Source organism: Vipera berus (genome assembly GCF_964194415.1).
Source record: "Vipera berus genome assembly, chromosome: 5".
Lineage (NCBI taxonomy): Eukaryota > Metazoa > Chordata > Lepidosauria > Squamata > Viperidae > Vipera > Vipera berus.
The window spans coordinates 42651267-42668024 of NC_138207.1; the positions used below are offsets into that span (position 1 = coordinate 42651267).

The following is a 16758-nucleotide window of genomic DNA, read 5'->3' on the forward strand; positions in this document are numbered from 1 at the left end:
CTGTGGTCGACTGCATTTGTTATCTTAAATTAAGCTGTTTTCGGCAATATTTGGTTGTAAATAGTTCCTGGGATCAACACAGGATGCATCAATTCCTCCACATTGAGAGGCAAGGGCGCACCGTCTACGTTCAGAGAGATATTATCATGCACTCAAACCTTCCATCCTAATAAGCAAGATACAAATTGAAGCCGTAGTTCTGGATAGCAGAGAAATACCAGCCTTTTGAGGATCTTTTGCAGGAGCGAATCGGAGAACGAGGCGGCCTCTGTAATTTTTCCGAATAGCGGAGCAAACCTCAGCGGAGGCCCAGAGAGGGCGCAACCCGAGACGGAACCCCACCCCGCTCGCTCGCTCGCTCGCTCGGCGGCCGGAGTGTTCAAGAGGACGCGGAGGGGGTGGGGTGCGATGAGGTAGAGAATGGCCGCGCATGCGCAGTAACGAACCTAAGCGGCCGCGGTGATGGCTGCGCAGTGACGGTTGGACCTAACGGTTGCTATTGACATTGGAGCTGGGCGTGTGGCGGATGGCTCTTGCGCGGAGGGCGGCCGGGAGCGACAAAGCCGTTAGCTCTGCGGAAGAGACGCAGGGAACCCGCGGTAATATGGACGCGCTGAAACTCTAGGCGGAGCAGCCTCCCCCGCCCCTATCGGAGCCGGGCCCAGGCCGTCGCCCTGCGCCGGGCTCGCGGATCCTGCCACCGCCCCCCCCGATGCGGGGCCTCCCCTCCGCCTGAGGCGCCCGGGGAGGGCGAGGGAACGAGGCCGGCATGGCCGGCCGCTGGTAGCGAGGGAGAGCCGCGGCGGTGGCGGGGGCGGGGGGAGCAAGCGAGCGGAGAAAAGCAGGCCCGGCCCTGGCTGTGACGGCTCGTCGATGCGGGGCTAGGAGCGCAGCCGCCCCTCGGCTTGCCCTGCCTGGGCGCGGAGCCGCGCTTTCTTCTCAGCCCGGAGCCGTTGGCCTCAGCGTCTGCGATGAACCCGGTGAATGCTACAGCCTTGTACATCTCCGCCAGTCGCCTGGTACTCAACTACGGCCCCGGGGAAGATCCGCAGTGCCTGGCCGAGATCGGCAAGCTGCTGCCCTACTTCCGGCAGTCGCTCTCCTGCTGCGTGTGCGGTGAGTGAGGCGCTTTCTATTGTTCTGGGCCGCGGGCGAGCCGGCACCCTCCTTCTCCCTCCCTCCCTCGCTCCCTCTTCGTCTCCGTCAGTCCGTCTGTCTAGCTCGCTCTCGCCTCCCTCCCCTGTTACACCCACTGAAATGGGCAGGGAGCAAGGCCGCCTTCTTTGAGGGCCAGCCGAGAGACGGCCGCCCTCAGGTCTTCCTCGCTCCTCTAGGGCAGCGTTTCCCAACCTTAGGAACTTGAAGATGCGTGGACTTCAACTCCCAGAATTCCCCAGCCAGCTACGCTGGCTGGGGAATTCTGGGAGTTGAAGTCCACGCATCTTCAAGTTCCTAAGGTTGGGAAACGCTGCTCTAGGGAGTTTTCAAAGTTGCCCTCTCTTTTGTCGGCTTTTACCAACTGCTTCGCAACTAGCCTTTGGAGAAGATTTTGTAAATGGAAACTCGTCTGGATTTTCAGGATATCGTAAAACTGCACGCTAACGTTTTTGTGCTAGGCAAACTCAGCCCGTGTGCTTATAGTGTGTTTCGTGTTAATTCCTAAAAATAGGTTAATCGAATAAATGGTGATTAACTTACCTATGGATATATATATGGTGATTAACTTACCTATGGATATATATATGTGCGAATACATCCATTACTTACAAACCAAGCAAGATTCGAGCAACAATTTTAAAAATATACAACTGAAATGTTATTTAAATTCTTCGGTATAATTGGTTTCTGAAATCATTCGGACTAGGTAACCTTTTCATAAACTTTCAAAATTGGACTGTATGCTTAAAGTTTTTTTTTGATGCTCTGCAAGAGAACTTACCTTGATGCATTTTTGATGTCTTCCTTGCATTTGTAATATCTTAAAAACAAAGTGCGTATCTTAATTACAAATATGTGACTTCTATGTATTATGTTAAATCTAGAATATAAAGTAGAACAACAGATTAGGAACAGTAATGTTCAGAAAATTCTTTCAGCTTTGTAAGAATCTACATTGAATTGTGGCAGTTAATCTAACTTCAAACAGAAAGTGATATAAATGGGTAAATCAGAGTTTGAGCCCTTTGGTACTTAATTTTATATATTGAAAGGTGTTTAATGTGTATGATTATAGTTTGGCTTTGGTTTTTTTTTCTGTATACTGCCCTGATTCACATTGTTTGAGTTAGACAGCCCTATGTAAATTCATTAAATATTCGTGGTGATTTGTGTAGGAGGTTTTGTTCATAGTAGATGTTTTCATTCATTTAAAATGTAGATTATTTGCACTATCACTAAAGTTATTGATATAAACTTTAACGTCAAGACGTTTGTGCTGTCAGTATCACAACTTTATGAAGAGTCTGTGATATCAGTATATTCCTTCTAAGCCATGTGAACAGAGTAACTAACACTTAATAAATTTTGTGAAATAGATGTGAATCCACACTGCCTCTCCCAACCCATATGATATTTTTTTAGGTGTTACAAGGTTTTGTGCCTCTTTTTAGCATAATTCAAGAATTAAAATATTATGGCCAGTCATATCTGTATATGAGAACCAGTTTGCTATGTTGGTTAAAACCTGGCAGACTGAGTTCTAGTGCTTCCTTAAGCACAAGTTCATCTGGATGGCCTTGGCTCAGTCTGTCTGATTCCTAGGCAGAAAGCAGTGGCAAATGATATCCAAAAATGTTTCCAAGAGAACTGTAGGGGCTTTTCCAGCAAGTCACCAGGAGTTAAGACTAACTTGAAGGCATTTCTGTATTTCCTTTATTTGTTGCTGTAAACTGCCTGGAATCCCTGTCGTTGGACAACAAACAAATCTTAGTTACAATAATATAAAACTGTACATTCTAGATCAGGCATGTCAAACTCCTGATGTCGCGTGAGGTATCTTGACTTTTTCCCCATTGCCAGCAATGGCGTGGGTGCGGTTTCAGTATGATGCGTCTGGCCCGCAGGCCGGCAGTTTGACGTGCCTGTTCTAGATGTTACTTATAAGGAATTTTATGTAAGTGAATATAATAATATTAGGACATAATACATAGTGTAAAAAAAATAAGGTCACCCTAGTACTTAGATAGCAAAAGAAAACAAAACTTCCACAGACATTTTAGAGTATTGAGACTATTTAAAGATTGTGGTCATCTGCTGAACCAATTTGTAGAATGTAAACATGAAATTCTATTGAACAGTGAAAATTTGTAACATTTTCTTTAATGTGTCATTTTGTGTCATGGCTATTACATTTTAAAATTAGCAATATTGAATTAATGAAAAATACAAAATAACTTGCTTGCTGGTAATGACTTATGAAGCTGTACATTGCAAGAGGCCAGATTATTTGAGAGACCACCTCTCCTCTCTTACATCTAGTTATCCAATTGGGGCTGGAAGAAGAGCCTTTATTACTGCAGTACCTATGGTTTGAAACAACATCCCCCCCCCACAAATTATACAGGTAGTCCTCAACTTACAACAGTTCATTTAGTGACCATTCAACGTTACAATGACATTGAAAAAGTGATTTAAGACTGTTTTTCACACTTGCAGCCATTGCAACATCCCCATGATCACATGATCAAAATTCAGATGCTTGGCAACTGACTCATATTTATGACAGTTGCAGTGTTCTGGGGTCATGTGATCACTTTTTGTGACCTTTGGACAATAAAAATCAATGGGGAAGCCAGATTCACTTAACAACTGTGTTACTAACTTAATAGCAATGATACAATGTGGTTGTAAAATGGGACAGAACTTCTCGCTTAGCAACAGAAATTTTGGCTCAATTGTGGTTGTAAGTTGAAGGCTACCTATAGTGGATCTGATCCAGTTGGCCTTTCAAAAGGCTCTCAAAACATACTGACTGGAGATCCAGTGGTGATGGAATGGAGCCTCTTTGCTGATTGTATTGTCAATCGTATGGATTGTATTCTATTACAAATAACATTTTAATTGGTTTTTAGAAGGTTTATCTGGGTTGTTTATTTCTAACTATATTCTGTTTTTAAGTTTATGAGTCACATATTTGAGAAGGTCAGCTATATAAACTGAATTTTTATTTTTATTTTTTATTTTAATTCCATTTATATCTCGCCCTTCTCCGAAGACTCAGGGCGGCTTACAAGTTTTGCATTGCTTTTTATATATATTGGATTTTCAATTTCTATCACCTTTTTGAATTCCTGTTTTTAAAAGAAGTATCAGTTATGTTGAAAGGGACAATTTAACTTTTGTTTTCCTTTTTTTACAAAAAACAACCCAACAACCTTCATTTGAGTGTCACGGCCATTTATTACTATAGAAGTACCTCATACCAGCTTGGCATCTCTGGTGGAGAACCTTAATTTTGCTTAGTCCTGATTTTCCCCAATCTTTCTTGTAATAGAATAACATAAGATTCCCTTTTAAAATCAGTTATAAATGAAATAAATCATCAGTTTTAGCAGATCTGTAGTAAGCATATAGTGGATATAATTTCCATTTGGGCATTACCTCAAAATAAAAAAGTCTGTTATATATGAAATAATCCAGATGGTTTGTATAAATTGTCTTCTGTTACTTGCATCAATTTTCTATTATTTATATAATTGATGCAAATACCTACATTTTGGACTGCATTAATTTTTACTTACACTCTATCTCCCTGAATGGTCATTAACCTGAGATTTACTGTATAAAAAAATAATAATTGTTCATCTGCTTTTCTTTTTTTTAGTACCCATAATTGTTTTTGAGGTTGGTTTGAGAAACTGATTATAACAAAATGTTAGCCCATTTTTTAAAAACACACTCAATATACCACTTTAGCTCTAGCAGGTGTCTCTATTCATAGAACGTCCTTGAACCTTAAGCAGATGTGATAGTAAAAGGGCAAGAAAAGTCTTGTATTGTAAAGGTAGCTTTTGAGTTAGCAAGCTAACCAAAATCCTAATGTGTTTATTTTTGACATAGTTACTGAAATTCTTTTATTATAACCTTATATCGAAAACAGATTTTAGAAAGCAGCATCTTTTATTCTAGGAACCAAACTTGTTAATGTCTTCTGAGAACAATCTATATTTGCATATAATTGCATTCTTGCATATTAGCCCACATAAACTTCAATTTGAGGTCATGAATTTTCTGATCAATGTAAGGCATGGGTGTCAAATTCGATCACATCACATGATGAATCATGACGTATTGCGATGTTTTTTGCATTTATAGAGCTGGGGTGGGTGTGGCCTGCACTTGACGCATCCGGCCCACGGGCCGCCAGTTTGACACCTGGTCTTCAGCCTGCTGTATAATCCATAAAGTCAGTAGAGTTCAATGCTTTGGTTAAATTATTTGCAGTGATGGTTAGAGCCTTCTATTTTATGATTCTTAGAAAAGGCTATATCGCATAATACTTTTACAAAAAACCTTCAGTGTATTTTTTGATTTCTGTAAGTATAACTGCTTTAGCTCAGTTGAGATCTTAGATTTTATATTCTTGACAAGCTGAGGAATTTCTAGGAAGTTTATTGCGTTGAACACAGTAGCATTTAGAATTGTGTTAGTGTTAATGACCCAAAGCATTGTTTTTTTGTCAGCAAAGATTCATATTCATACTTCAGTCTGTCTGTGTTGCTTAATGTCTCCTTGCTTCTGCCACAACAATTCTGCACTCCAGCTCTTCTTCTTCTCCAACTTTTTTCTGCTGCTCACAACAATTGAGGGCAGACTTCTTAATAAAAATAAGAGAAAATATAAAGTAAATATTGCTTAAATTCATACATTAGCAAGTATTCTTTATACTTTTAAAAGTTTGCCTTAGAATTTATATCAATTGTGGTTTTAATTGTCTGTTTAGGAAAAGTGTTTTACAAATAGTTGTTTGTTTTTGAATTCAGGGAGAAGGGAAAAAAGGTGAATCTCCTTTATTAAATATTGAGATTGTTTAATTTAAGCAGGGAAGATTGTAATATTTTAACATTCTGGTTATAATAAAATTTCATAACCCCAAAACAGGCTTTACTGTGGCACTGCCATCCTTCCTATTCTTTTGACCTCCCACCTGATAGTAACAAGGTGTTAGTCATATAGTATCATAATATTGCTGCTACTGATTTTACCTCAGAGGTTCTACTATTTTCATTTGATTTTATATATTATATGTTTATTCTATAAAATATGCAAAGAATTGCGGCTAATAAGTATATGGATATGCATGTTCATCTTCCTTGTTCATTTCTTGGCAATACTTATACAACAACTGAATTAAATGAGAAAAAATTAAGTGCTGCAATACTATTGATTCTGACTAATACAGGATTTAGACTAAAGCCTGTACTTTGAGTTGGGCTAGTGGTTACTGTGGTCTATATTTGTGTTGTCATTTCTTGGTTTTTTATGGTTTTTATGCTGATTTTAGCTATTAGCCACTGAGAATTCTGAATTTGAGATGTGCAGCCTTTGAATGGAAATAAATAAACAAGCAAATAAATTGTATTTGAACAGAATCTGTGGGGGGAAAGACCAATACCAGCTGTATGGACTGCTAATGGCTGTGAGCATGTACCTTACTAAGGCCAGGTTGGTCATGCCACTCTAGTTTATTTTGGGGAATAAAAACTGCCATTCTTGTATGGCTGTAGCTCAGCTTTGTAAAGGATTGAAGGAAGAAGCTACTCTGTTAGTGCTAGTTTTTTATATTAACTTGTGCATATGCAAGGATGGTCTACAGATAGTCCTTGACTTACAACAGTTCATTTAGTGACCATTCAAAATTACAACAGCACTGAAAAATGTAACTTACGACCATTTTTCACACTTATGACAATTGCAGCATTCCCATGGCCACGTGATTTACATTCAGATGCTTGACAACTGATTTGTATTTATGACGGTTTCTCACTTAGCAACATAAATTCTGGGCTCAATTGTGGTCATACGTTGAGGACTCCCTGTAGTTTATTACTGTTGTGAGAAGCAGTTGTTCAGGCTAATGTTCTTCATAGGGTTGTGAAGGAAAATGAGAGCAAGGAGAGCTGCACAGGTAGTCCTTGACTTACAATCATAAGGATTAGTTTAGATTAGATAAGCATATGGATTAGATAAAAATTATGGTTGTAAATTGAGTCATGTGACTGATTTGGTTTTACAGCATTTTTTGCAGCAGTCATAAAGCAAACCCATTATTTGCAATGGGTGTTTTTTTTTTGCCAGAAATTGGAAATAAGCACTGATTTCTGGCAGAAAATCTAAATTAATCATGTGCCCACAGGATGCTGCAAACAACTGTAAATGCAGTCCAGTTGCCAAGTGCCCAAAATGCAGTCATGTGACTGGGGGCAGACATCAGAACTTCAAATCTAGGTCATAAGTACCTTTTTGGGGTACATTGTAATTTCAAATAGTCACTAAGCAATTGGTTATTAAGCAAGGACTAATATCTAATAAATTACTCATAAATAGATAACAGGTAAATAATCTAATGAATATGTAATGATTGAGTAAAGGATATATTGGTATGCTTCTCTAAACTCATCTATTTTTATTAATAATACTCAGTATTTTAATAACAGTTTACACTGAATAAAATCTAAAAAGACAGGCTATTACACTGCAAGTTATTAAATCAAAAAGCTCATAAAGCTCCTTTGGTACCTAAGATGCATGGAAATTTGGATGCCGTGTGAGCTTAACCTTTACAAACTCAAGAATGACATTTGTTAAATGTCCAACTTGAGTTATAAAACAGCAATATTATTAATCAAAATTCAAATTTGTATAGCTGCCCATCTAAAGCAACTCTGGGCGTTGTACAACAATTAAACAACAGATAATAAATATAAAAATCGACATTAAAAATAAATATTATAAAAACAATATAAAAACCTTGGGCAGAAAAATGATAAGAATGTCTACCTCAACAATCCAGCTATCTAAACATGTCTCTAGTTCTCTGGAAGCCCCAGGCCTGATAACGTAACCAGGTCTTGAGGGATTTCTGAAACATCAAAAGAGATGGAACTAATCTGATTTCAGCGGGGAGCAATAGTTCCTTATGTCCTCCTCTGATAAGTCTAAAAACCAATACAAATATTTTCATTCTTTATCAAGTTACGAATCTATAACTTCAGAGCACAACCTTAAGAAAAATGCCTTAGTAATCACAAAGTCTATGTAATGAGAAAGGGAGGGAGCATTAACAAATATAATATATCCTTAGTGTTCCATTGTTTTCAATATCAGTTAGAAACTACATCTAGCTCAAATATATATTGACCAATTCATAATAATAAATCTGATAAAATAATTTCTGAAATTAAGGACATACTCATACAGTAAATATAGCTTCAATTTAAAAGGTTTTTATTTTATTTTTCAATTTAAAATTTAAAGAAGGAAATGCACTAGAATTGGAATATGTACATAACTCTGTGGATAATGCTACCTAGTATGTTACATAGGTGGCTAGGGGATTTGTTTAGTGAGAAAAAGAAACTTAAAAAAAACATCTTTCTACGATTTGTCTAGCAATTACAGTAATATGGCATGGCTGGAGAACAACAAATTAATTGCTCTTAAATGACCAAATCCAATTTCAGACCTAATTTCCAAAGAAATTTGTAGCAAGAACAAGCAGTTTATGCTAGAAAACCATCAAATATTACCAACCTGAAACAGTTTACAATGGAGAAATAGGGGAAAATTCCTACATACCAAGGGAAAGATGGATTATCTATTACATGAAATGTTTAATTGCAATCACTGCAGATAGAGGTGGCACACTCTTTTAGTAAATCCAAGGGAGTAATTACGTTTTCACATTGGCATATCACATGTTGGAAAACTTTGGTCACTGGGGCATTATTCAGAGGATCCACATGAAGTTCTAATAATGTTCAGTGGTAAAAATATGCAAGAATTTAGAACAAGCAAAAGTTCTTGTTATCTTTAAAAATATGTTAAAGCTTTTCTCTAAGATCCACCTAAATGTTGTATTTACCTGAGATTTCCCTTTGGATAGTCAGAAGACTTCCTACCAATAGCTACTAAAAACTATGGATAGAACATGTTTACTTTTTAAGTGAAGCTACTGACTATTGCTCATCATTTCTCTTATTATTAGTTCCCTTATGAGTAGGGTCAATGAAACATGTTCTCTGTATAGTGAGGTAACAATAATTTATTTCCCCACTATTGATATTTTCAGCATTGGGGATTCTGTGTCCAGAATGGGTATGGATAATGGTTCAGTACTTAAGTAGTATGTGCAATGGATAGCCAGTTTCTCTGTTTCTGCTTTATACTTTATATTTGAAATATTGGAAGGCTCCATAGGAATATTAATATTTTAAATATACGTGTGCACATGCATAGCCACCCTTCCACACATATATACAATTTGGCCATACGTTTTTGGCTATACATACTTTTTCTCTCTTAGTGGTTAGAGTTTATTGACAAATGTTTTATTTCTGTTGCTTTGATCAAATTTGTGTATTCTTCCCAATTCCTTATAATTAAGAATATTATAAATGATGTCTTCAAAATTCATACTTCACTAAAATGGAATTATGTCACATGCCTATTTAGCATTTATTTATTAAACTTAATATAAGATTTAAATCATTTTTTAAAAAAGTTTAAACAGGCTTATATCACATAATCAGAAAACGTATTGAGAGCGCCTTGTATCATTCAATCTAGAACAATCAAATGTCATGGAACTGTAGAAATTCTTGTATCTTGCTCTAATATTGAAAATACTCGGGCACTGACAATGAAGTTGAAAGTATGTGCTGTCATAGGTTGATGATAAACCAAATGTTGCTATTAGCCTGATCAGCTAAAACATACAGCAGTGGCATTACACAGACTTTCTAGTTGTTGAAAAACAATTTTTAAATTATTCTTGAATTTTTATAATCTCCTTTTTTCCCCTCTTAGGAAATCTGCTACAAGATCCAATTGCACCCACCAACTCTACATGTCAACATTATGTCTGCAAAACCTGTAAAGGCAAGAAGATGATGATGAAACCATCATGTAGTTGGTGCAAAGACTATGAGCAGTTTGAAGAAAATAAACAGTTAAGCATTCTGGTGAACTGTTATAAAAAACTATGTGAGTACATAACACAAACGCCATTAGGACGAGATATTAAGCAAGCTGTTGACAGTTCCCCAGATCTTTTGACTTTGCTTAAAGATGGCACCCCACTCAGTGTTGACACAGAAAAAGCATCTGATGAAGCCTTGGCAATGTGTTTGATCCGTTCCCCTTCACCTTCAACTTCAACTTCAGAGTATGCTAATGAGCCTCCAACAAGTTGTTCTATACCTGAAAGCACCTATGATTGTGATGTAAAAGGCTCCACTGTTAATGGTCTGCCCAGTTGTAATGGGCTCTCAGTAGATAAACTTGGAGTAAATATTCCATCTCCTGAACATGCAAATACAGTCAATATATGTAATCCTGGACAATACATAAAAACTGAAGATATTTCTAGCAGTCTTCAGCCTATGTGTGACATAGTTTCCCCTGGTGACTTGTGTGCAACCGGCATTGATATTCATGGTTTCAGTGAAGACATCAAACCTGGTGACCCTCTTTTACTTAGTGTTGAGGAAGTCCTACGGAGTTTGGACTCCAATGCAGGAGTATGTAGCCCTAATCTACAGCACAGCTTGGAAACCAATTTAACAAATGGTCCATTTTTGCAGCTTTCTCCCCCACCAACTAGCCACAATGTGTATATATCAGTGGATGCTTCACCACATGGGATTTCATGTACAGCTGCAACACCTAAGGTAGCAAAATTAAACAGAAAGCGATCACGATCAGAAAGTGACAGTGAAAAGCTTCAGCATATTCCAATTTCTAGCATTCTTTGTGGCCCAACATTGGGGGCCTCAGCTCCAGTAATGATGAAACAGGAATCAAAGATGTCTTTGCAGTCAATAGCAGCTGTACCTAATGGAGGTACTGCTCCTAAAATAGGTAAAACTGTACTACTATCAAATAAAAGCATGAAAAAAAATATAGACCATACCACCAAGAAATCTCATCCAAAATCTAAATCAGGAATGCTAAAAAAGTCAAAAGAAAAAAATCCTAGCAGTCATGTTGTGCCAGGAAGTCCAACAAAAACTGTGTACAAAAAGGCACAAGAGAAAAAGGGGTGTAAATGTGGCCGAGCTACACAAAATCCAAGTGTTCTTACATGTCGTGGCCAGCGCTGCCCTTGCTACTCAAATCGCAAAGCCTGTTTAGACTGCATATGCCGTGGCTGCCAAAATTCATATATGGCTAATGGGGAAAAGAAATTGGAGGCATTTGCAGTGCCAGAAAAAGCTTTGGAGCAGACTAGGCTTACTTTGGGCATTAATGTGACCAGCATTGCAGTGCGCAATGCCAGCACAAGTACCAGTGTAATTAATATGACAGGGTCACCAGTAACGACATTTTTAGCTGCCAGTACAAATGATGATAAGAACTTGGATGAAGCTATGGACATGAGATATGACTGCTGAGTCTTTCTTTCTCCCCTCCTTTGGTAAGGGGACTGCTACAATTTGAAGGCAGCTATGGTTCTCTTTAACTTGCCGGAGCTCCTGCATATAGATCACTTGTATCAAGTGTTTTCATTGCTATGTTGTGTGTTAGTGTCAGGGAAATAGTTTGCTGGTAATTGCGGAATTATCCCAAAACAGTCTTTAGTTTTTACAACATCTCATAGTTTGAGATCAAATCCTAATGTAAATGATTTTTAATACAGAACTACTTTTTTGGCATATACTGACCTTGTTGTACCAATTCATGCTTTGTGCTTAATCAGAAATTGATTTAATATACTGAAATTATTTCTAGTCAGTCCATCACAGTTGTGCTAATACATGATGTATCCATGTTCAGTATCATCATTGCAAGAAAAATGACATGCTAAACTAATAAAAACTTCAACAGCCAATCTTGTAATACCACATTATTTGTGGATAGGGAAGTTAATAATTCAGCACCTAAACTTTGTTCAGAAATAAAAGATATTACTATAATTGTCCAGCTACTGTATGCTGACCTGAAACCAAGAAATGATCATACTGGACTTTAGCTTCAGTTGATGTCACTCAAGACGTTCAAAAGCTTGCTCATCTTTTGGAAAAGAAAAAGTTGTTCCTGTTTTTTAATTTCACACTTTTTTTTACAGATTGATGTCATTAATCTGTGTCATGCTATGTCATAAATTTAACATTCATCATCAGGATATTTTTGCTGAGTTCATTATGAAATAGATACTGTATTTTTTTAACTCTGTTATGCTAGTTGGCTAAAAATAAAAATGGTTTAAGTCTTATGCCAAAGTTATTGAGACATCATTATATTTTAGATTTTAAAATCTGACAGCTATTAGCACATTCTTGCAGTTTAAGGCATATAACACTGTCAAAACATAGTTTTCACTTGAAATTACCATATCTGTTCCAAGATTAGGCCCTTGGTTTCCCCCAATTTATATTTGTAGCTTTGTTTTTGCCTGGTTGGAACCAGGATACACAAGGTGAAATGTGGCAGGCTCCTGGATTAAATCTTAAATTGCAAGAGTAGAATGTGTCAAGAATGGAGGTTTTCTTAGTTGATATCCTTAAAAGAGCTGTTATAAACCCTGCTGATTAAGTAGGATTTTGAAATTAATTCTAAGTTACACCATTGGAAAAGTCAATCCACGTTGAAAATATGTTAATTCGTATCAATTTTACTTTTACCTGGATTGGTGTTTAATACTTTTTTATTTTATTTTGCATAAAGTATGGGCTGACTAGAATAGAAAATATTGGGTTGTATCCAATTAAATCTCTTCTTTACAACCCTATGGAGGGAGGGGAAGACTGTCGGACAGGAAATGTCCTATTGTACAAGTCAAAGGTTTCTTTTGCAACACTGGATTTTGCCCTTTTTGTTATCTTGTTTTATAAAGGACTATGTTCTGATTTACAGCAATATTTCAGCAGCTTTATAAAAAGACATTATACCATAGATTCTTAAACACATTTATGTTTGCCGTCTAATTGTTAACTGGTTAATATTGCTAATGAACTGTAACATTAGATATGTTGGATTGGGCACAAAGCATGTACAATGATGGTTACTAGGTCTAAAAATAAGACAAAAGTTTTGGATACTGGTTGGGTGATGTCTCCTTTTTCTTCTATAGTGTACCAGGTGTCATTTTATGTCAATGTGAGCAAATAATTATTTTGTTGACTTTCAGATTTGTTTCCCCCCCTGTCTTTTCTGTGGGTGGGGCAGGGTGTGGGGGGAGGGTTAAAGCCATAGGAAGAAGAATGTGATGTAAGTGTTCAGTATGTTTTTTTGTTTCTGTTTTGCAAGAAGAGTTGAAAAAATATTTTTGATAATGAGAGTAAATGGTGGAAAATGCTCTTTAGTATTCCTGTCTTTTTTTGCAGCTAACCTCTTGAATTTTACATTTAATTTGTAATTTAATATGTCCTATTAAAATATATCAGTTGAATATGAATATGATTTTTATGCTGACCAAATAGGATGTCTCATTTTTTTTAATCTTAACTTTCCAAAGCAAAACTTTTTCTTTCAGTATCTTAAGAAGGCTAATCAAAGCAGAAGTCTTGAAATTTATCCTAACATACACGGTGCAATGGAAAGCTAATGGAAGTAGTCATTAAACTTTTTCTTTCTTTCTAAACATTTCTGATAGTTCAGTTATGAAGTTCTACTGTGTAATAAATATGCCTGTTGTCCATATTTTTGTATTTTCCAGACATACTGAATAGCATTCTGTTAGCTGATTATTTAAATATTCCTTGGAATTGTTTCTTTGTTATTCTGTATCTTTGACAGTTCCAAGTTTGTTTTAATGAAACAAGTTTTCTTCTTCACTGCCATAGAAGCCGAGGTAATAAATGTCAGTCCTAAAACTGAATTTTCTAAAACAAGGTAAAATATTTAGTGCTCAGCATACTTTTTTAAAGATAACAGTGCTCAATTTAATGAAATAATTGTACAACTTACCATGCTAACCACAAAAGGTTATCAAAATTAGTAGTTTTGACTCCCTATAGTCTAACAACTTTTCTTTGTTGTTTTGGTTACTGTAAAACAATTTTAGGGAAGGAAATTACATCAGTGCTTTTTGCATTCTCTAATCTTCCTCCATTGTTTCCTCTTAGTCTAATTGAAAATATATTTTACACTTTACTAGAAAAAAAGGAACTTTTTTACAACCTTTGCTAAATCTAGCTGTTGCTGTAACTGCTTCATACACAATTTTCTTTCAGAACCAAGTTTTTAGTAGAAAAATGTATTGCCCAAATGTTTGTCAAACAGTCACTGTTTTGAGCATTCACATAACAATACTAAAATTGGAGTAAAACTGAAAAATAAATGTGGAAAAATCACTTGCATATTTAAGTTCTGTTGATTGTTAATTCAAAATAGTGATTCCACAAATTCTGGATTCAGATGCCAGTACATATTTGTAAGATCCGTAAGTAGAGTTTCATAGGAAATTGAACAAATTACAGTGAGGGAGGGACACTAGAATGTTTTTCTCAGGAATCCTGTCTTGTAAACATAGCTTTATTTTTCCAAAAGGGAAGCAAACTTATATAATTTAAGTTATGTAAGTTAGATTTGTAGTTTGAATGGTTGAATGTTTCATTTGTATGGTTTAGTCTCCTTCACTGCAAAGGTTCTAGATTTTTTTTTCAACCTAGTAGCGTGCAGTAGTCCCTGCCTTTGCTTCTTGGGATGATGTTCTACTGGTATTAATGTAGTTCTTACTGTTTAAATGTTGTGAAGAATGGGTATGTGGTTGGAGTTGCTTTCTAAAACATCATGGTTTAGATTCTGATGTATTTCTTTCAAAATGCAACTCCAGTACCTCTTCAGTGATGTGGCTGAAGTCATTGGCTTTCTTTAAAGATTGCTGTAGGAGTACCATTTCTAAGGAAAACAGTAGACGGTAAACTAAATAAAAAAGTTACTGTCTTTTCTTATAATGAATGATGTAATACTGAATGGTGTATAAATTTTGCCCAGATGGTACCTATTTAAACTCAACTGCAGGGCAGATCGCACTTCCAATATGTTTGGCTTGTTAAAGACAATAACAGATGAATCAGTTGTACAATATTTTGAGTGCTCTTATTGTGCAATCATGTTTTGTAGTGACTCAGCATAATTCTATTTTATAACCTTTTAAAATCATTTCATATACATATTAAATATCAAACTGTAGTGTTCCCAATAGAAATATTGCAAAATATATGATACTTGTACAACAGTTACTAAAACAGCTTGTACAGATGTTTAGGGAAAAACACAAGAGATACATACCTTATAACTTTACAGTTTTTCAAAAGGGGGGAGGGAGTTTGCAAATTTTGTTTCTTATTAATTTTACAGCTATTGGTGTTAACCACCACTTATAATTCTTGAGATTAATAGATCAAACTAACTGATATCGTATCTTGGACATGAATTCTAATTTTAGCAAGAAAACCCCAAGAACTCTGTCTAAAGTAAGATGGGGAAAACCAAAAAATCAAAAAGTTGGAAGCAACAATTTAATCTATTAGCAGTTGACCTCCTTCTGACCTCTGGTTTGTATTGGAATCCAAATCCAAGTACTGTACCATGTGGTTATCCAGCTGTCTTTCAAAACATCCTGTGAATTGGAGTTAATCCCTGCTTTTGGTAAGTGGTTCATTGTCAAATTGATATTATTGTTAGGAAGAACTAACATTCATTTGAAATCTGACTTCCAGTTCTCAACCTATTTCTGTATGACACTTTCAGTTATTTGAAAACTGCTATTATGTCTCAACCTGCTCATATTTTTTGTGAACTAATAATCAGTTTCTTCAGACACACTTTGTTAGACTTAATTTCTAGTACACTGAACATTCTTGTTGCCTATACAAGGTAGCCCATGACTTAGAACCATTTGTTTAGCGACTGTAGTTACAACAGCTCTGAAAAAAGTGACTTATGACCAGTTGTCATACTTAACGACCACTGCAGCATCCCCATGGTCACATGATGAAAATTTGGGTACTTGGCAACTGGCATGTATTTATAACAACTGCACTGTCCCTGGGTCATGTGATCACCATTTGTAATCTTTCCAGCCAGGTTCCAACAAGCAAAGTCAATGAGGGAAGTCTGATTCGCTTAACGGCCACATGATTCACTTAACAACTTTGGCAAAAAGTTATAAAATGGGGCAAAACTCCCTTACCAATTATCTTGCTTAGCAAAATAAATTTGGTTGTAAGTCGAAGACTACCTGAACCTTTCTTAAAATATATTTAATGGGATGAATTGAACTTAATATTTGAAATACCAATACTAAATATATTCTATTTGGAAATAATATTCATTTTTAGCAATGATACCACACTGTCAAGTTCAGTTTATGATTCAGTTTATTATTCCCAATATTCTTTTTACATGTGCTAAATCAACACAGATACACCTATCTTATATTAATATATATTATTTCTTTTCCCCATGTTCATAATATTTGGGGGGGGAGTTCCTATATTTTCCATAGTTTTTCCAACCTATCAAGTTTATAGAAATGGGATCTGAAGCTCAACATAAAGTAAACGGGGTGGAATTTTTAAAAGATCTTGGGAA

At 36.4% G+C, this 16758-nt stretch overlaps 1 protein-coding gene and 1 long non-coding RNA gene across 2 annotated transcripts; one reads left to right on the forward strand and one right to left on the reverse strand.

Moving 5' to 3' along the window:
• MSL2 (MSL complex subunit 2) lies at positions 1 to 13347 on the forward strand. The gene is made up of 2 exons (XM_081328832.1): positions 1 to 1116; positions 10027 to 13347. Exons 1-2 carry the CDS (start codon positions 972 to 974, stop codon positions 11610 to 11612), a joined length of 1731 nt encoding a protein of 576 aa, XP_081184958.1. The 5' UTR covers positions 1 to 971; the 3' UTR covers positions 11613 to 13347.
• LOC308668742 lies at positions 5048 to 12211 on the reverse strand. Its single transcript, XR_014026581.1, has 3 exons — positions 12158 to 12211; positions 7969 to 8156; positions 5048 to 5815 (listed from the first exon to the last, which is right to left on the reverse strand). It is a non-coding gene; the product is annotated as an uncharacterized lncRNA (long non-coding RNA).
• Positions 13348 to 16758: the final 3411 nt, after the last annotated feature.

Coding starts and splice junctions, on each gene's coding strand:
- MSL2 (XM_081328832.1), top strand. CDS start 972: ATGAACCCGGTGAATGCTACAGCCTTGTACATCTCCGCCAGTCGCCTG. Junction 1,117..10,026: donor GCTCTCCTGCTGCGTGTGCG/GTGAGTGAGGCG, acceptor TTCCCCTCTTAG/GAAATCTGCTACAAGATCCA.